General features: G+C 34.5%; 2 protein-coding genes across 9 annotated transcripts in view; one reads left to right on the top strand and one right to left on the bottom strand.

The window, feature by feature from the left end:
* Window positions 1–8,499, bottom strand: part of Ih (hyperpolarization activated cyclic nucleotide gated potassium channel Ih) — a 130,702-nt gene extending 122,203 nt beyond the window's left edge. For all 6 annotated transcript variants that reach the window (XM_072903943.1, XM_072903944.1, XM_072903946.1 and 3 more), the window contains exons 1-2: window positions 6,557–8,499; window positions 2,666–3,506 (exon numbers count right to left, since the gene is read on the bottom strand). In XM_072903943.1, the coding sequence (XP_072760044.1) occupies window positions 2,666–2,703 (38 nt within the window). In that variant the 5' untranslated portion in view covers window positions 2,704–3,506; window positions 6,557–8,499. The remainder of the gene's footprint in view (window positions 1–2,665; window positions 3,507–6,556) is intronic.
* A 4,075-nt stretch (window positions 8,500–12,574) lies between these two features.
* Oga (O-GlcNAcase) lies at window positions 12,575–21,705 on the top strand. Of its 3 annotated transcripts, none has more exons than XM_072903504.1 (13): window positions 12,576–13,011; window positions 13,129–13,180; window positions 13,664–13,997; window positions 14,129–14,573; window positions 14,843–15,411; window positions 15,488–15,808; window positions 15,895–16,069; window positions 18,473–18,526; window positions 19,832–19,917; window positions 19,997–20,166; window positions 20,324–20,519; window positions 20,618–20,777; window positions 20,943–21,705. In XM_072903504.1, the coding sequence occupies exons 1-13, from the start codon at window positions 12,942–12,944 to the stop codon at window positions 21,077–21,079; spliced, it is 2,769 nt and encodes a 922-aa protein (XP_072759605.1). In that variant the 5' UTR covers window positions 12,576–12,941; the 3' UTR covers window positions 21,080–21,705. The 3 variants fall into 3 exon arrangements, with proteins under 3 accessions (XP_072759606.1, XP_072759605.1, XP_072759604.1); XM_072903503.1 differs by having other exon boundaries at window positions 14,843–15,426; XM_072903505.1 differs by lacking the exon at window positions 18,473–18,526 and having other exon boundaries at window positions 12,575–13,011; window positions 14,843–15,426.
* The last annotated feature ends 582 nt before the right edge of the window (window positions 21,706–22,287 follow it).

Below are 22,287 nucleotides of genomic sequence, written 5' to 3'. Positions count from 1 at the left end.
CAAACTTTTAAATTGTTTTTGGATAAAAATATTTCTATCTATTATATATTATCAAAAAATAATAAAAAAAAAGATTTTCCATTTTTTTCATCATGTTACACCAACTCGAAAAATTTGAAAGTATTGAGACATATAAAAAGAGTATTCTATAAAAGTTTGGTAGTTGAATCTTAAAAGGAACATGTTAAAAAAGCCATTTCTTAATTTCATTATTTTTTTAAAAATCGAGCTTTTATTTGAGGTTAATAAAAAAAATATTTTTGTTTGTATCTTTTCTTGATAAATATTCAGAAAAAAATCGATATGGGATCATCTCAAATATTTACAGAAAAAAAATAACAAAATAAAAACTGAAAATGACGTTTTTCTCGATAACTCAGGAAATACTAGAGTTAGGGAGCGGAAATTTCGATAAAAATTTTTTTTTTATAGTAAGGATATGACAGGCCAAATATTATTTGAAAACTTGTCGCGGGCACTTTTAGTATGTGTATCCGGCTATAGTCTTTATGACTGTTGCGAAACAAATTAACATATAATTGATAAAAGAATTAAAAAAATTAAAATCTTTTTTTCGTACAATTAATCAGTTTTCAATGACTCTATTAGTACTATATTCAATCTCAACAGGTAGATACAAATACCTATATATTAAATGATATCATGTGCATGTCTTTTGTACGAATTTATAATTTATTAATTGATATTATGTAAATTGAGCTAAGTATATAAGTATATAAATAAATAATTAAATAATCACAAATATCAAAATGGCATATAAAGCTCACTTTAGACGATCTATATAATTCGCGACAAAATAAACACGACGAGTTTCTTATTCGCGTCATATTTGAAAATAAATTTTCAACAGCTATTTATATAGAAATATGAACAAAAATTTTTAAGGCAGGTATCAAAAACGCGACTCTATCGCGTGAAATATTTCCAATGTTCTTATTTTATGGTACAAGTTATCTGCACGACGGGATCTCAGTTCGTAGATTCAAAGTTTCTCAATTGCGCGCAGATATCGGAATCTTGTGTTTTACTGCTGGTCATGAGCGAAGCTAAGTTTAGCGATACGAGCACCGCATGAAAGCTTTCGAAGCGACTTGATTTTCGATAACAGAGGTGACGTCATTTGCTCACAGGTCTCTCAATAGGATAGGAGGATGCATTTTACTGCGTTCTTTGGAGATTTAGATCACTGCCTTTTCAATGATACTGTCGCATCAATGTTATTATTTCGCGACAGTTGAAATAATTCTACGTCTACATCCTAAATTGGAGTGCTATCAAAAAATATTGTGTGAAATGAAATAAGATTTGATTGAAGATTGCAGATTGTTTTATAGAAGTCATAGCTATTTTATTTCATGTTATTTATATACTAATCTAAATTCTGCATAATATTCGCATTCATGAATCACTACATATTTTTGACGTTGATTTTCTGCGGTTTCGATATGTAGTGGAGAAATCAATTTATTAATAACATTAAAGGAACAGCTATAATTTATGAGGGAACTCTATTATTTGGTAAAATTACTGACCGTTAATTGATCTTGCACGAAGTAGTCTCTATCATTAGTCTTTTAAGGTATTATCTTGATCCGTTATAAGCGGATTGTGTTGGAAGGTTGGGCGTGTTAAGCTCTCCCAGTAATATGTCATCAAATAGAAGGTATGCTACAGAAGGAAAATTGATCGATAATTTTATATTTTATAAATATAAACCTCCTCACAAAAAGTCGAAAGCTTGGAAATTTGCTTATGATCGTAATTGTCATATAATTCTTTAATCTTGTCATAAATCATCTGCTCTAAATCCTTTTGAATCCAATTCTCTCTCTTTCTCTCTTGTCAAATCATTGAAGCTGCAAAAAATCCACGTCACGCGAATCATGCAAATCCCTATCAGAAATCACGATTGTTTCATCTCTACAATCCAGATCGCTCCTCGTTCTCATTATACGATCCTATGATACGAACTACTTACTTGTTTTAATTCTTTCGGTATGGAAACATAGCAATAATTTATATCATTTAACTATTAAAAAGAATAATATAAAAAATACTTAAAACATAAAAAATATCTCTCCTTCGATAAAAAATATTTCAAATTAAAAATCATAATGTAAAGCATTGTTCTCGGATAAGAAAAACAATATCATTGAACGAAATTTTTGGAACAAAGAGATGAGAAATATTAATAAAATAATAAATGAAAAATATTAATTAAAAGTAATTCAATTCAGTCTTGAATATAAAAAAATACGAAAAATAAAAACCGCAAAAAAGGAGCAAAAATAAATGAAATTATTTTCTTGTTTCAAAATTGTAAATTGTTTTTCTAAATTCTGTTACCCCATCACCCTCTATATATATATATATATATATATATATATATATATAATAATATTGTTTAAAACATAATTATCATCCATATCGAAAGAGTCAACGTCGCCGATTGCCGAAGACCAACTACTACTAGTGATCTCGCTCACTCTCTTCAGCCAGACGACAAGCAGGGTAAAATGTGTCTGCACGCAGCGCGTGGGTAGGTTAGTAGATAATATATAAGAAACGGCCGATGAGAGATAACCCGGGGCGTGCCCTAGGTCCCGCCCGCTTCATAAGGATAAATGTGTGGACCATAACTTACGGATGAGAGACGCGCCGATGCAGGCTTCTAAAGGACATGGTTTTATTCTTGCTGCGACTCGTGGTGGTAGTCGTGGTGGTGATGTTCGTGGTGGTAGTGCTGCTGATGGTAGTGGTGCTCGTCGTCGTCGTTGTCGTTGTTGTTGTCGTCGTCGTCGTCGTCGTCGTCGTGGTCCTCGTCGTCGCTGCCGCCGCCGCCACCGCCGCCGTCGTCGTCGTCGTCGTCGTGATACCCGCGAAGCCCGTAATCAGCGTTGCCGAGCCCGAAATCGGGCTGGCACTTCCGTTTGGCGTGGCGCGGCGTGGCGCGGCTGCTGGGGGAGCGTGGGGCTCCCCCTGGGCCGCCACGGCCACCGCCGCCGACGTGAGGCCCGCCGAGGTCGCCAGGCCGGTACGCCGGAAGGGGCCCGAGGTAGCCGCTAATCGGCGTGCTAATCTGCGGGCGAGCCGACGGGCCAGGCGCGCCCCTGCGGCACCGGCACCCACGCTGACGGCGTTTCTGTGCCACCCCCCGTGTCCAGGGGGTGGTACACACACTGGGCTCGGTTACCGCACCTCACCACTACGTTCCTCTCGCACTTCCTCACCTTCGCACACGTGACTTCTTCTTCTCGGCCCCCCCAGCCCACGTTTGCGTATGCGTCTTTGCCGCGCGTTGTCTGATTTTCTTTCGTTATAATAATCGTTAATTAATCACATCCCCCTCCCGTCAAGTATGTTCCGACCGCGATTTCATCAATGTTCGCTCTTGGATTAGTCGTCGGTCAAACTCTTCCTCTTCCTTCGGCGAACGCGTCGTCCTCGAGTCGCGCGTGTGTGCGTGCGTACGTGTGTGTGTGCCGCTGGAATATAGAAAATGAAAAGTTATAATAATAGATGATACGGAAATGTGTAGTGATGAAAAAGGAGGGTGATTAATCATACCGGAGATGGAGATTAGAAAAGGCAGGTACATAATTTAAGATTACACTTTTCTGATTTATTCTATCAAATCATTCAATGTGCAGCGCAAGTTATTTCATTAGAATGATAATGCTATTTGCATGCAGTTCAATTTTTCAATATTAGAGCTTAAACAATTTATTAAAGATTTTTCATTTTAATCTGTATACTTTCTTTATGAATTTTTAATTAATATTAATGATGCAGTTTAAAATTCAGTTTTAAAAGGTAAAGTGCTTTTAAAAAATAATTTTTTGTTACATATTTACTTTTGATCTTTCGGGTATAAAGTTTAGGGTGGTGACATTATATTAGTGGAGTATTGCTGATAACATACCGTGTATCAGCAAAGAAGAATAAATATAGTAAAGTAGAAATATCTACGAATCGAAAAAATAGCGATGTTTGAACGTACAACACCGAATAACGTTACAAAATTCATCGAGTTAACGAATGTTTACGATACTTTGTCGATTTAACGACAACGTGTTGGAAAACCGATCGAGCCATATAGTCGGCCGGAGCCACTTTGCGAAATAAGCAATAAATATGTGCGCGTTGAATTTTAATGCGCGACAAACTTGACAAAGGAGTTTGTCGAAGGTACGCCACTTGTTTACTTCTATCGATGAAAATCGTTACCGGATCGGCTCGTATGGAAATGTTGCGATATTCCTTGTCTGACGTGTAATCAAAACGAGTGCATCGAGAGGAAGAGAATATTATTTCGATCGGTTTATGTATAGGCTTCACCATCCAACCATTTTCTTGATTAATGCAGCAAGTAAATCGAGGGTCTCTCAGAGAGGGTGTCGCTATCCATCGATTGGTGTTGGACGAAAAGGAGCATGAAACTCATGGCACCCTCTTTCTCCCTCTTTTTTACTTTTTCTACCCGATAGAAATTTCAGTTCTCGTGTTAAAGATGGTGGGCCGTGGCCCTTGTTAAACTTTAAATTGAAAAATACCGTTGGGTATCGCGTTATTGGAAAATTCCCTCCGCACTCTCCTAAAAACTTTTATCTTCGTAGTGTGTTTTATGCTGCGAGACAAAAATCAGATTTTAAAATATTCTGCATCCAGGTTACAACTTACGCGTGTATCGGATTTCGCGCATTGAATATTGGATCAACTATAATAATCACACGTAAAGTATCGAGCTGCCGCGGAATATAATGAGGCCGCATTACTATACTTGCTTTCAATAATTACAATATGAAAATGGTATGCAATGAAATAGGGGCTTGTACCACTTGAATTTTTCTGAAAGAACTATTATAAATTTAAAATATTTATTATACTTATTTATTTTTATTTTTTTTTAATTATTTACTTCTTGCGTAACTATATATATGTATATATGTAGAAATTGTTACAATTTACTCGAGACTCTGCAACTTTTTATTTGAAACTTTCTTTTCACGTTCTTGAAAATTCTGCGTGATATTGCTTCAGGATACGCATTTACTTTTAAGAAATTCGAGAGTTTCAGGTAGTCGTTTAAGAATTACATTACTGGTGGAAATCGTTTTATTCTCGTTTTATATTGCTTTTATATAATATTTATTTAATATTCCGAATCTAGTATTTAGTATCAATAGTCATAATGAAAATACTTACGAATTTGTGATCGCAATGTTCGACATCTTGTACATGTTTAAGAAATAGTTTGAAAATGAATATCAGATTGAGATTACATATGAAAATAAATATATAATTGAAATTACATATTTAATTGATACCAAATGGAAAAAATGAGCTTTGTTTAGAATTACTTAAAAACTCACAATGATAAGCTTTAGAGAGAGAGAGAAGTAAAAAAAAATTGATTCAAAATTACTGCAGATATAATATGGCTTTTAAAAATATTTTTTTAATTTAATGACATTTTACCGAAAATAATTATTTTATATATAATCGTAGGTATATATAAATTGTATATATAAATATATAAAATAAAATATAAATATAAATATACATATATAAAATATATATTGTATGTACAAAAAAATTTTAATAGCTATTATGTAATTTTTATGTTAAAAAATGTTTTAAAAATGGATAATGTAAAATAAAAAACTCTTATGATAATTAAGATTGAAAAATAACTCTTAATAAAAACTCTTAAGATGAAAAATAACTTTTAATAAAAAGTTTTTTTTTTAATACGAACAAATTTAATGTGGTAATAAATTTAGAAATAAATTCTTATATCATTGAAATGTAGTTAATATACGTGTATGTATATCTTTCAGCTAGTTATTAAAATAATATTTTCAGTTATATCGGGACGTAACCATATCGTCAATGTAAATATAACTTCTACCAATATATATTTCTCTGCTGAATTAATTTAGAAAAATAAACCAATTCGCATTAAATTTTATTCATACTACTGAATGAAGCTGGTATTGCAGTACAATATTCTGTAAAGCCAGCATATATAAACTCTGCATTTTAATGAAATACAGACTGGTCGATCGTGGGCGATATATAGTACGATGTATTTTATGAAATTCGCTTCATGTAATTTTTAATCAAATTATTTAAGTATTAAAATATATGTCCAAGTTCACGAAAATAGACATAACATTTAGTTAAATTTTACTAAAGGAAAATTTATTGCTACTTTATTATTAATATAATATGTTCTGGTCGAGAAATTAAAATCAATTTTTATAAAGTTTTATTATTATAATTTTTAGTGTAAATATTTTTGTGAATTGATTAATTCTTAATGTTTACAAACTCTCTCAAAATTTTCTCCTTTCTAAAATATTCATCCGTAGATCTTTTTAATTCTTTTGATTACTTTTGATTGCTCAATGCTTGTATTACATTACCTTTTATTAGGTACATTTTTTTAGGGGTAATAAATTACATTAATATTACCTTTGCCAAAAATGGCTATTATCGAACATTCAATATTTTCCCTCGGATAAATACGCACCTGATAATTTATCACGATACAGTGGCAAACGAAATTCCGCATCGGCGGTGATTCGTCATTCCGTCCCGATCTATCTCTCTCCCCCTCTTTTTCTCGTCCCTTGCGCACCTTGTACAGGCGCAATTAAGCCGGCGCCCTCTCGATGAGTCGTTGATGAGATCGGATAACGGGTCTTAGATTGTATTAGCGTATCACAGTCCGCGGATCCAACGCGCGAACACCGCGATCAACCATTATTATCCCGATCGAACACACTCGCGTCGCGTGCCGCACTCCTCGCCATCGCGCCTCGCATCGCGGCGCGATTCATTCATTCATGCTTGTAGCAGCCCGTTGACGGTTCCCCGTGAGAGGAGCACGTGGGTGCTTATCCACCCCACCATTCGCGCGTATCCTCGTTTATATATCATAATATCACAATGGACGATTTTTGTTGTTTTTGTTTGTTAATATCTCTTGACGATTTTTTTTTTACGATACGTGTGGTAATAATCTTAAGCTTAGAAATCACAGTCGCGAATTGATAACGGGTCCTCGTGCGTGCCTCCTTGCGTGATGTTTTCTCGCGACGTCCTCGCCATATTCTCGTTGTACACTGGACATACTTTCATCTTCGGTGCTTTTTCTCCTCGAAGAAAGAGGAGCCGCTGTTGTCACTTTATCCTTTTCTTTCGTTCTCTCTTTTACGCTCGCCGGCGACGACGTTTGCGGAGTCAATCAAAGCTTTTACAACACTTCGGGTTTCCACGTCAACTGCGACGACGACGACGAACGCGTCGAACTGCGCTGTTTATTCTCTTCTCCTACTGCGATTGCTGCGGACGGATTGCTGCGTCTTCCTCTCCTAACAAGCTCGATTGCCGATTTCGGCGTCCAACACGGCGATAACGTTATTGATCATCTTCACTCGTGTATTTCCCGGTCCTCTCCTCCAGAAATTTTCCTTTCGACACGATTCTGCTCGAGATGTATGCGCGAGATTTCTCTCACCCTCTTTCTATCTATCTCTCTTTTTCTCTCTTTGTCTATTTTCTCCTGTCCTTGACTTCTCGTCTGGGGGAAAAGGAGAAGGACTACCACTCGACGATGTCGGGCCACCAAACGACGCGACTGCTGAATCGCGGAAAACGTATGACAGTAGCCACCGATCTCGTTGCTGCGTCGTTAGCAACTGCCTGTTTTCTTCCGTACTCGATCACTGCTGTTACTGATTCCGGACGACAACGACTCGTACTATTGTCCACGTTATGGGGCGAGTCCGCGCGCGAGCTCTTCCGCGGTATCGGTTTCCTGGGGGAGCGCGCGGCGCGCGATGCCATCGTCCTCCCTGCGTCCGTGCCGATCGCCGACTACTGTGTGCCGGCACACACGACTGCCTCGTCTCTCGACGACGAGGACTGCCGGAGGCCGGAGCGCACGCTCTCAGTTAGTCGCTTGAGGCCGCGACGAGGCGACGCGACCGGTGACTTGCACGCAGATTCTATCCCCGAACCCTATCAATTGACTGATGTCCACCTTTTTCTCGCGCCAGTAATACCTCCGGCAGTTGAACTTTGTGGTTCATAGCTCCCTCGTTGCCGATTATGGTGGAGCATCGATGGATAAATTAAGCGTTGCTTTCATAAATTAATAAGATAATGTTCTGTGCATATAATTATGTGTATGTCCGAGAAAGGAAGTAAAGGATGTCCGAGAAAGGAAGAGGTCTTCACAATAAATTGCTCGCGCACTCGGTAACGTCGATATCAAGAATCTTCTTGAATTCTTAAAATGTCACCACGAGCTCTTACGCGATGACATCTTCACCTCCGGTCACGATGTTACGCGTCCGATCGCGTTGCGCTATTCTTCCGTTGCACTTTCACTCGATCGCGATAACTCGTCGTCTTCGTCGTGGTGGATGCGACCGCGTCATCGCACATTATCCGATGTCACACTCTCACCAATATGTAAACGTAAACCCGTTCGGTGACTGTGATATCGTCGTCGTCGTCGTCGTCGGCGTCGTCGGCGTCGTCGTCGTCGTCGTCGTCGTCGTCGTGGTCGTCGTCTTTGTCGGCGTCTTCGTCTTCACCGTTGCCGTCGTCGTCGCCGTCGTTGTTGCCGTCCTTGCTGTCGCCGTCGCCGTCGCCGTCGCCGTCGTCGTCGTCGTCGTCGTCGTCGTCGTCGTCGTCGTCGCCGCCGCCGCTGCCGTCGTCGTCGTCGTCGTCGTCGTCGCCGTCGCCGTCGTCGTCGTTGTTGTTGTCGTCGTCGTCGTCGTCGTCGTCGTCGTCGTCGTCGTCGTCGTCGCCGTCGTTGTCGTCGTCGTCGTCGTCGTCGTCGTCGTCGTCGTCGTCGTGAGGACTCTCGTGTCGTCTTTGATGGAGAGGCGTCGTTGTATGAGGATGTGTGTAACTTGGTTCGAACGAAGCCTGATGGGCAGCAGGAGAATTTTATCGGGTGACAGCAGTGATTCTCAGCGAGGGAGGATTTTGTTTATCAAGAGTGCGACTCGTCGACAGCGATGATGACGACTCCGTGAATCGAGCGCGGGCGGAAACTGGCTGCACGACGTCGGTCCCCGGCTGGCGAATACCATACTCTGAACGCCACATTCGGCACCACAGTCGGTCCTCCTCCACGTTCCTTCGCCTCTCGCGCAAGCTCTTCTCTCTCTCTTCTCTTTCTCTTTCTCTCTTCTCTTCTCTTTCTCTTTCTTGCCTACCAGATCCTCCTTCCTTGACTTTTGTCAGACTCACTGTCTCTCTCTGTTTCTTCTTCACCACCCACCTTTTTACTCTCTTTTCTTTTCTTCTTTTTTTTTCTCTATCTTGTGTTCTCGATGCTACTTCATAGATTTTTTTTCTCCTCTTACTTACTTATCGCAAATTTTATTTTTCTTTACTATTATTCTCTTTTTTTCTCTCTCTTAATCTCTTCTTTTTCCTTTTACTTCTTTTTCGCTTTCTTCCTCGCTCACCTTGTCCAATCGCACTTTCTCTCTGCCGTTGTCCTTTATCGCGTGTTATTCCCTCGCACTTCTTCCAGAATCAGAATTTTTCCAATCATTTTGCAATCTGATCGCCGGACGCGCTAAATCACTTTTTTTTTTATTATTACTACTGTAAAATAATCGACATGACGTAATTATTACTACTGTAAAATAATCAGTGACGTGTATTCAAGTCCTTGGTTCGCCCTTATCGATTACGACGCATACTGCGCGGGTTTGCGAAGGGTCCCGTCCTTTTCAATTCCCATCGATGTGAGAAAGAAGTTTCACTATTTCCTTTTGCCCGTTACTCGTTCTTCTATATGTGAACTCGTTGGAATATACAGGGATAACCCGCGTAGGAGGCGGGGAAACGTGCGATGTTATATAATGCCTATCTGTCTGCTTGTCGGTCTATCTGTCTGTCTGTCTGTCTGTCAGTCTGTCCATCTGTCTAGATGTGCGTTCGTGTTTATATGTGCGTCTGCAGCAGCCGTGTTACGTATATAAGTGTAACCCCGACACGCCGATGTTGGGCGGCTGATAGCCGGCCTCGCACTGCTCCTTCGATATGGCTACACGCCGTACAACGGCAGCAGCCTGGCCGTGCGTTCTCCACTCCTCTCGAATCACCCACCCCCGTCGCTTCGCTCCAGTCCGAGGCAAAAAAAAATCACCACCCTCTCATCGCGACGACCCGGGCGCCGCGCCACGACGCTACCTGGAAGCGATACAACCCCGGTCCCTGGTACTCCTATATCAGAAAGTTGTCCTTTCGTCACACATTTCTCCCATTTTGATTTTTTTAATAGTTTTATTTATTCTTCTCGATCGAAAAAAATATAACATGCCCCCCAAATTTCTAATTTGCATAAAATATATGAAAAGTAGATTATTACAAGTTTTTAATCTATAACTAAATGTTACATATTTATATATATATATATATATATATATATATATATATATATATATATATATATATATATATATATACATGATAGGAATAAGCTTTTATGAAAGATGCCATTTATCTAAGTGACTTCAATCTGTTTGATTATAAATGCATCTCTGTTATGATGGAATTAAAGATCATATTTTTTATCAACAACAAGCTTTGATTTTTTAACATTAATACACAACACACATGATTTCATCAATAAAATGTAATATTATGTTTTATTTTACATATTATTTTCTTTCTGCTTCTAAGAATATTATATATAACAGTTCATTTAACTAATCTATTTGGAAATTCAATCAATTATTAATTACTCAGTTCTATCTAAAATTATTGTAATAAAATCTTGCTTCTTTTATACTTACTATTCTAATCGTATTTGATAGTACAATATATGTTTGCAGAGAATGATAATGTTATCGTATCATGTATATTTGTCTAAAATAAATAATAAATAACAAATTTTAAGAAATTACAAATATCTAATAATCTTCAAAGTATTTTCTAAACTAATGTAACATCTAAATTAAATCCAAACAATTTAAAATTTCTTATTAATAAAAATAATAATAATAATAAATACAAATAAATTTTGAAATGTCGTATAAAAGCATGTTTATAATTGATTTTTTATTTATATAATTTTTTAATTAATTTATTAATTTTATTTACCATAGATTTATATGTAATCTTATTTTAATTCGGAATTTTTCGAAAATGTGGAATAATTTATATTTCTAACATAAAAGGCTACAAATTCTCTATAACTAGCTCGTAACAAATCTTAATTTAATTTGAAATGTTTATCGGATTCAAACAAGAGTGCTTAACATCTTATGTCTTGCTAATGAAAGAGGGAAGAAGAGAGAGAGAGAGAGAGAGAGAGAGAGAGAGAGAGAGAGAGAGAGAGAGAGAGAGAGAGAGAGAGAGAGAGAGAGAGAGAGAGAAACGGAAACGATGTCCTCAATCGAGTACGACGTCGATTCTCCGCCTGTCTGACGAATGCGATACCCTGACTACTTATGATAGATATAGGGTAACGGTAAATATTAGTGTTTATATTCTATTCTTAACCCTTTTATGAGTTAGATGTCTTTCAAATGTTAAAAATCAGATCAATATTTTCTATGTAGATATGTGTAACATTTATGATTTTGTATATATATTTTTATTAAATATAATAAAATAAATTTTATTTTTATAGCAATATACTTAGTTTTCATTGTTTTACATTTTCTTAATTAATATTAGAGTAGATTACATTTGTTCGTGTTCAAGTAGGATTTTAGGATAAATTATTATAGTGCCGTTTATTATAATATTAAAGTATTAAGTAGAAATACTGAGAATGCTGCCGAGAAGAGAATGATACTCTTATTTATTCGTGATAATATCTAAACAGCTTACCTGGATCTATTATCATCCCCAGCGTTGCTCATAAATCTTGCACTAAGGGTGGTACACGTTACGAATGGGCACAATAACGTAATTACTCGCGTTATTTTTGAAGAACATATCGCGATATAATGCGATATATACTATCGAGAGATTTACCGCGTAATGTCTTTGAAAATGGCGTCGTTCCATCCGAAAAAGATGGTACTCAGTGCGACATCTCGTGACTTTCAGTCGTACTAGGAGAACACGCTAGGGCTTATGCCTGTGATTGATGTATACTTGTAGATGTACCACCTGTTGAGCACCGAGGCCATGTCCCGGGTGCGTTCGAAAATCTACTCTATTCTGACAATTATTTCGAACGCAATTTTGACAATGTCACGAATGTTTCGAAGTTACAGATTAAAGTTTTCGCCAATCATATAATTTGAAATTAACTAATAAAGTTTGAAATTGTTTGACTAGGCGACAGTAATATAAATCAGAGAAAATATCTAATAAATATGTTTTTGACAAAATGTGTCATGTTTGGGACGAAAAGATATACATGACGTATACGAACTAAAATACGCTCTATCATTACAGCTGATCTCAATTGTCGTGAAGAAAATTAAACGAAAATGAATACGGCAAATGAAAGAGCCGTCCCTTTTTCCCGCCGCGTTCGCGGCCTCGATGGATCGACAGATCGTTCAGTCGTATCGATCAGCGTGCATCGCATCGGGTGCAGGGTGCAGGGTGCAGTCTGTCATCAGATTTCAGATTTATGAGCTTCCGCGCGCGCTGCCGTACATCATTTCTCGGAATCTCAGCTGCTCCCCGAGTGATGTCAAGGAGATTTCTGCGTCGCGTCTTGTACATGTAGCAACAACGTACATATGTCAATCGCCACGTTCGCCTCGACGTCATTGCCGTAACGTCGTGTACCGCAGCCTCTCTCGTAGACTATTTTCCGAATTTTCTTTCTCTCTTCTTTCCCACTCTGTTCCGCGATTTGTAACACCCATTTTTCTATCTTCTTGAGCCCAAAACAAACGTACATCTCGCGAGTCGCAATGACCGAGACAAATGGGGCCGCGAATCTAAATACGAAGAATGGCAATTTCATTTGCGGTGTAGTGGAAGGTACATAGACACATCGCAAAATGGTTTAAAAATATTCGTGGTATTTTTACGGGACGAGTTCCTCTTATAGCGTAACATTTGTAATCCTTTGTTACATGCATATTGTCTTGTTTGCAGGTTTTTATGGTCGCCCATGGACTACCGAGCAACGAAAGGATCTCTTTCAAAAGTAAGTCTCAGGAATAAGTTTATGCTGGAAGAGAATTTTATAATGAGATATATTTACTGTCAAGAGAGTACAGTGATTGGAATATTTCTTTCATTGGCCTTAATTACACAAGTTTTCCAATTATTATTTACATATATTTCATCATAATTTTACAAGTGGTTTTACAATAAAAAAGTAGTTCCTTTTTTTTTGTATATTGTTCAGAAAAGTGAGAAGTAGAGTTGTTATTAATTATACGTATAATGAAATATTTTTGTGTAATAATCAAAGAGAGAAATGTAATTATGTTACCTTTTAGTAAAAATTTATATTTCATCTTTTTATGGATTGCAAATATGCACTGTATATTCATTTTATTTTGCATTTTTAGTGCGTTAGTTTTGTTTTATTTGTCCAATTTGAGTATATATTATATAATTATATTAATTTCTTATATATTATTAATGATATATCAATATTAATTGAATTATATATATTACACAGATTGAAAAAATGGGGAATGGATTCTTACCTGTACGCACCAAAAGACGATTACAAACATCGTGCTTATTGGAGAGATTTGTACACAGTTGAGGAAGCAGAGCATTTGACTGGTCTGATCACAGCTGCTAGAGAATATGGGATAACCTTTTATTACGCATTATCTCCAGGATTAGATATCACATATTCTAGTTCAAAGGAAGTCACTGCCTTGAAAAGAAAGCTAGAACAAGTCAGTCAGTTTGGTTGTACAGCATTTGCATTGTTATTTGATGATATAGAGCCAGAAATGAGTGAAGCTGACAAAGAAGTGTTTCAGTCGTTTGCACAAGCTCAAGTATGTATACAATACTCAAGTAGTCTAATAGCAAGTTTAATGTTAATAAATAAATAATTTTACATCTTTCTAATACGAATATTTTTAGTTTTATAATAATTTATAATTTATATTTTTCTTATTGCTTGCAGGTTTCTGTCACAAATGATATTTTTCAACATCTTGGTCAGCCTCGTTTCCTTTTGTGCCCTACGCAATATTGCGCGACCCGTGCAATGCCAAATGTCGCATCTTCAGAATATCTCAACACTCTTGGAAGTAAATTAGCTCAGGAAATCGATATAATGTGGACTGGACCTAAAGTCATATCAAGACTTTTAACTATAGAATCTATCCAAGAAATCACAGAAGTGCTCAGGAGGCCACCTGTTATTTGGGATAATTTACATGCTAATGATTACGATCAGAAAAGAGTGTTTCTCGGACCATATTCTGGTCGTTCTCCTGATCTTATACCTAAACTTAGAGGAGTTTTAACTAATCCTAATTGCGAATACGGAGCAAACTTCATAGCAATTCATACATTGGCTCAGTGGAGCAGATGTAATGTGGATGGGAAGAGAGATCTAAGTTTAAGTATGTTCTTTTTTTATAATGTTTTTTTATTATATAGAGTTTTCTTTCTCTGAAAAATAAACTTCTAAACGAGAAAAATATCAACCAAAGCTATTTAGATTAGACCTCAAATATTTTGCTTTCTAGGCGACTGTTCTAGATAATTGAATTATATTAAACAATCGTCATATTATGTCTAAAAATAAAAAAAGGGGCACACAATATAGAATTTAACAATTATTTATTAATATTAAAGTGTTGAAATTGATGAACATTATTTTATATTGCAGATGATACTGTATCGGCAGATATTAAATTAGAAACTGAAACAGAGGATGGTGTTCTCGGTGAAGATGTTCCATCGACATTATCGCCAAATATGTATCATCCTCGACAGGCTCTGAAAAATGCAATAAGTGAATGGTTATTGGAATTCAACAAAAAGAAGGCAGCTTGGGGTGTAATAGTCAAACCGCAACCATGTGTCGCACCTACAATACCTATTCCAATAATACCCTCTGTCAACACCTGTATGAGTCTTACATCGACGACAACAACCACAGTTCCTGTCACAACTACGTCTGGGACAAATTCTAATCATCTTCAAGCATTGGCGGAAGTTTGCTCAAGTGTAACGTGTAGCGATAGCTTTGCACAACCTTCATCTGGACCTGTGATGAATTCTTTAGTATCAGACATAAAGGTAGTCAGCGAACCCATTTTGACTACATTATCCACTATGAGTGGTGATCCACCGTCGTCAACAGGATTATCTTCTATAGAACCTATGGATTGTAATACAACTCCAAGTAATTCGCCAGCGCATATTCCAAAAATTCCAGCAGAGGATGATGCTATGGTAGATAATACTTCTGTAAGTTATTACAAATTTTTGAAATTTAATTATGCATGTATAACCGTATGATTTTTGTCAGACATGCAGTGAAGCTTCCGGAAGTATGCAAGTGGAAGTAGATGGTACCTCTCCCACGGTCAACGGTACACAAATGATAATAGAAAATGATAGCGAAAATCACGAAAGTTCCGATAATACAGATGTGATACCTCAAGAACCCGTGGATGTTGATAAGCAACTCACGCAGGAAGACTTATCACTCTTGTGCGATCTATTTTATTTACCATTTGAACACGGCGGTCAAGGAATTCAATTGTTACAAGAATTTAATTGGTTGAAAAGTAATGCGTATGTTGTTATGAAAAAATCTAAAGACGAAGAACCATCGTCTGAATCAGATGTGAGTTATATTGCTAGCAAATCATTTACTTTCTTATTTATTCAGGTTATATAATTTTCATACCTCTTTCTTGCTTAATCTTTCAGATTCAAGAATGGCATCTTCGTGCAGCTAAATTAAACGACATGTGTAATGCAGTAAATAGATTATTCCAAAGGCTCACATACTGTAATAATCGTGAGTTGTTGTACGATCTCTATGCGTACGTATGGGATATGAGGGGAGTTGTGTCTCTCTTAAATAGTTACGTAAAATGGCTGGGTAAGTTGTATTTGTATATTGATTCATATGTGAAACACCTGATATACTAAACTGATATACTGACAATACTAAAAATTATATTGCATTAAGTACTTTTTCTAAGAAATAGTTTATTTTCTTTATACGTAAAAAAAGCAAATAAAATTATATTGAAAATAATTATTTCAAGAAACAATTTGTGAAAATTATTAATAATTGATGTAACTTCTAGAAAATTTAAATACACACTAACGTTTATATACAATATTAAATGTGTCTAATTAAAATAATTATTTTAATTGTACAAACTTTTGTATTACTGTCTTATATACATATGCAGTACATATATATTAAGTCTTGTCAGATATCAGAAATTTATATGAATCAAAATTAGAATTTATAAATGTGCATTTATAGTTTTGCCATTATTTTTATCCTACATAAAGAAAGTCAATTTGAGATGCTAGTATGCTGGTACAAAAGTATGCATGTGCAAAGTCTATGATATTATTAGTTTTTTAGTTTCAAATAAATGTACTCTCTTTCTTTTTTTTTCTCTCTTGTTATATGCTCTTATAATGATATTATATGCAAATTGTTATTTATCTTATAAAAATTAGTCGATTTGAATTTATATTCATTGTACTGCAGACAAGTGCTGTTGTTTCAACTTTCTCAAGAATATTATAATTTATCACCTATACTTATATATTTCAGAACAAAAATGTCTTGAGTATTGGTAAGTGAACGTTATCTTATTTTTTGTTATATAACCTATCTTTTTACAAGGATAATTTTGAATTATTTGATTTTAAAGTTAAGATGCTTATGATATATTATATAATGTTTGTTTTATTTTCTAAAAGTACAATTGATTGTTTGTTATTAATTTTACATGAAATTTAAACTAAAATCTTGCAATGTGTGTTAAATATAACATGTATAAATTATTCATTATAAATGTTTAATGTTATTGAATATTAGAAATTATTTACACACGATATCGATATATTTAATACCATTATAAAATTAATATAATAATTAAATTATTTCCTTGTAAATTGATATATTGTGCTGTGAAAATTTGCTATACATATCTACTTTTTAATATCCGTAAATTACTGATTGTTTGATACATGACTCTCTACATAATTTCCTACCTTTTTATAATAAATATAAATCACTTATATGTTATAGAAGGAAAAATAAAATTGACATGTTTTCAGTTTAAAAGATATTATTTTAGGGAATATCTAATATTTTTCAATAACTTGTAGCTCTCTTTAAAAAACATTTTAAAAAATGATAAATTTCTTTTAGATGACATAACAGTGATTTTCTTTTCTTGTATTGTATTGTTATTATGTCCGCTTATTTATTGTATTTATAATGTAATACAATATAATTCTTTTGTAATTTGCATAATAACTAGTAATGCTACTATCAGTAATATTCGGAAATGCACATATTCCAAACTGCATATTCGTGAATTCGTAATATGCATTTGTTTCTGCGCATTAGAGATAAATGCATAAACGCGCGCACAAAAAATTTTGCTGTAAGTCAGAATTACATATTTGATATGCATAAATTTATACTCACACATATTAGATACTTTTCGATAGATAGAAATTTCTCAAAATCTATTGTATGTTGCAAATACCTACGCACAATATTCATACTTGTCTGGCAATTTTTAGCTCTTTCATTTTTAACACTATTATACCTTTTTAAAAACGATTCTGACTAATAGCCGCTGATTCATTTTGGCAATTATGATATAGGTAAGCCACAACATCTATTTTTCTGATTTTAATGAAATTTATCCTTTATAACTTTATACAATTACTGAAATATGTTTCTTATTTTAAAATGTTTTATATATATACTCTAAATTACTTGATCTAAATTTAACTCATAAGTGATATAATATAATCTGATTGAAAATATGAATTGATGTGGCTTTCCCGCACTATGGCGAAAAGATCATTTGTAGCAATGGCGAATACAGTGATTTTTATGAAATGACATTCAACAGCATCTTTAAGGAGGTGAATAAAAAAATGCTGAATTTAAAAAAGTACTGAAACCAGCTATTAACATATCAATCGACTTTCTTTGCAGATTATACAAAGCAGAAGAATGTTTATGTATAAGTTTCTTTTTATGCAATCACTTTCAATATTAAAATTATCGATATGGAAATTGATTTACTTTAACGTTTATTTTTCATTTAATAAACTTGATCTTCTTTTATATGCGAAATTATTTATTATAAAAATGAGATCTAAATCTAACAATAAATAAAATTTAAATAATTTATCTTATAGTGAACATCCTCCTGCAGAATGTAAATGATCAGGATAGTATAGCTTGAATTTATTCACTAACTCGCACTTCTGTGTTTTTTTGTCTTGTTGATAGCGTTTGGCAGATTCCCATCAACAATGACGACGTTTACCCAGGGCAGCTACACATGTATGCGGTTCCACAGTCTTTGAGTAACATAGCAGAAAGCGCGCGAAATAATAAAATTCCAAATATTGCAGCGATTGCTGCATTTTTAAAACTTTGTTTGGGATTTTAAAAAAGATTACCTCGTTTAACGAGTTAAGCAATAAAAATGCGCGTAGAAGCGGCGTTTTAATAGCTCGAAAAATCAATGTGTACAAACACATTCATTTTCGTGTTAATAGATGATGGACGTACTTCTCATGATAATTTCATTATTAATATTTTTATTTCTTAGATATTTATATAATAATTTATGTTAGTATAAATATATATCAAAATAATTTTAAACATATTAAATTTTCCAAATTTATATTTACCGAAACAGAGTATACAATTGAATTAATAATATTCAACATTCAATATTGATTTGAATATTTTTGCATCTCTGAATTAAGTCCATCACAAAATTATGTAGAATTGGCACAGTTTAGCAAATAGAAAGTTATAAGCTCTTGAACATCTCCCATTTGCAAATCTTTGGTCATTTGCGATAAAAGATATTATTCTAATTCTTTTAATATATGATAATATTTTATGAATTGCAAACAATTGTATTGCAGTAAAAATATTTATTCTTTTTTTTATCTTAAATGATCAATTATTACTCTCCTTTTGCCAACTGGCCTGCACTAATTTATTTTTTACTTAGTTTCAGAAACTATGTTCTTTTCAGGCGTGATAAGAAATTTTATTTCAGGCGCATATTGGCAAACTGGACTATTATTCCAATTTCCTTATATCCTAATCCAATGCTTCAAGAGTTTAACATTGCGCGAGCTTTGGTGCAGCATGTGACATCTGTTATTCTTTTCTTCTATTTGCTAATGTTAATTTGTAATTTTTTAAAATTAATATATTTCGATAGTTATAACTCTAAAATTTCTTAAAATTCTTGATATTACAATTCGTTCAACTTCATGCTATTTATATGCTGTCGAATATTTCTATAAAATGTTTATCTCTTTTTTCAAACTTTTCTTTTAAATCTATAAACCTTGCTGCACCTCGGTTTTCGATTGGGTGGGTTATGCTTTCTCTCATATTTTAATAACATGAAAATTGACAAGCGGAAAAGCATTCCACGATAAACGAGAGAAAGAAACGTAAGATAACTCCAATCGAATTGTATCTTTGCATGTTAAAGATTTAAGCAAAATTGATGCTCGAGCAGTGGAAGCCAATTGAAATTAAATTTTACGCATAACGCGCGAATATTTAACTCAAGTGTTTCATGATTTATTAAAAATGATCTTGTGTTTTGGGCTATAGGGTTTTCGAATGGTTGGAAAGAAACATTTATGAGTGGAGATCAAGAACCATGGGTTTTTCGCGGTGGACTTACAGCTGATTTACAAGTACGTTTCATTTTCTTATGGTTCAGTTAATCATAAGAATGATAAGATACATTGAAGTATATATTACTTGTGCGTCTAGAGATTAATCCCAGTGGACAGTGGAAACGACTTATTCGTCTATAAAGCACCAGAAGTGCCCAATAGTAAAATATATGCAATTCGGCCATATTTACCTAGCGATGAAGAAGCAGTCTATGCAGTTTGCAATCAAATTAATAACTGTACGACTTCATCAGCTGTTGCAGACAGGTATAAAATTAACATATCATATATACTGACACAATAGAGAATACAATTTCTCTTTTTTATTCTCTTTTTCAATTTCTCCTTTTCTGCTTTTCCAGTCAAAGTTTATTATATTATCTATTTTTTGTTTAAATTTTAATAGATTTTTTTTATAATCTAGACTTATTGGAGGATATCTAACTTTGAGTTCAGAGTTATGTATGGTTGTTGAGGATGAAAATGGCATAGTGGGTTATGCAATGGCTGCTCTGAATGTAAAATCATACAATCAGAAAATGGCAGTTTCTTGGATCCCCGAATTGCGAATGAAGTATTCCTTAGATAATAGCATTAGTGAGTTGCCACAAAACGTTCAGGTATGAATATTAATCACTTTTTATATGCATTATATGCTTTCGTACATTTTTCGTATGATCTTTACACTGATACAATTTCCAAATTGAAATTTGTGCAGGACGCCATACAATATTTCCATTCATTTGTTCCGGATGTAGCAGAACAACTGTGCAGACAACATCCGTCGAGACTTATATGTGCTGTGTTACCAAGTGTAACAGATCAGTCTATTTGTAAACGTTTAATAACCTGTATTCTTGCGGCTTTAAGGGCAAATGGTACAAATTCTTTATTGAAATATAATTAAATATATAGTAGAAGATTCGATTTTTATTGAAAAGAAATCGAGATTTTATATTTGTTTTAGTATATAATTAGATGTTCTTCAATATTATATTTTATATTTTTTAAATATAAATGTCGGTATATGGGATATGTTTCAGGTTCCTTTGGAGTACATACGACACTGTCGTCAACAGATAAAGAATCCCACGAATTTTATGGCAAACTTGGTTTCGTTGATTTGAATCCGGCACATGAGGAATATCCTGGAATTAAGACTATGTGTAGAAGTTTCTAACAAAGAATCAGTGCTCCAGTGGTTTTCGTCAACAAGGTGTATTTACTTGAACCATCCCCTGAAAAAACTATGTTTTCTTAGGGAAATAATTAATAGTCTAAAATTAATAGTACGAGCTATTAATAAAATTGAGCGCCTTTGTTTAAACTGTAAGCACATGAATACAATAGGTTAAAAAAATAAGTGTACTTCTTTCAGAAGTATGTCGCACAACCAGATATCAGTAATATTCTGATGTGAATCTTATAGTATCAAACGTTTTAGTAATCTTTATTTGATACAATACATTCAATATATTTATATGTACATATGATATAATTCATGCTAATTGATATCATATTTTTTTTAATATAATATGTCATTAATCATAGTATGTCAAGAAAAAAACATTAAAAAGAATACATAGTGCAATAATTAGATTCATTTTCAACATATATGAATTCCATAATATGAATTGGATTTTTCCTTTATTAATAGTCTATGTATTACTACATTATGACAATTCAATATCTTATTGATTTTTATAATATGTACATAAAATTCTGAATAGGAAAATAGAGAGCTGAGAAAAGAGAATGTGTGTGTGTATGTATGTGTGTGTGTGTGTGTGTACGTGCGTGCGTGCGTGCGTGCGTGCGTGCGTGCGTGCGTGCGTGCGTGCGTGCGTGCGTGCGTGTGTGCGTGTGTGCGTGCGTGCGTGCGTGCGTGCGTGCGTGCGTGCGTGCGTGCGTGTATGTATGTATGTATGTATGTATGTATATGTGTATATGTGTATACGTGTATACATTGAAATGAAATGCTAATGTGTGTGTTCATTAATGTGTTTTGTAAATTTTTCAATTTATTGAAAACTATTTTCTTATCAAAATTATGTATAAAAACAATCGAATATAATTTTAAAACATTTATTAAAAATCTTCTTTCAAATGCTTATGTTATATAGAGCAGATATTACATAAATATATAATTCTAATCCAATACATATTATACAAAAATATATTTTGTAGTGTTTACTCAGGCATAAACGTAGTAAATATTGGCATTTTCAGTGGGAAAGCTTTTTAGGTTTTACACAATTTTACATTTTATAATTTTTATTATGGATATCTCAATCGGCTCTACAATTGTATGTGCAATACATATGTATATATACCACTACAAAATGTGACGAGATATATAAGACACTTATATAGAAAGTATCATTCCTT

The sequence above is a fragment of the Anoplolepis gracilipes genome, chromosome 12 (assembly GCF_047496725.1).
Source record: "Anoplolepis gracilipes chromosome 12, ASM4749672v1, whole genome shotgun sequence".
Lineage (NCBI taxonomy): Eukaryota > Metazoa > Arthropoda > Insecta > Hymenoptera > Formicidae > Anoplolepis > Anoplolepis gracilipes.
The sequence above is the reverse complement of the archived record's forward strand: the minus strand, read 5'-3'. Positions and strand labels throughout refer to the sequence as shown.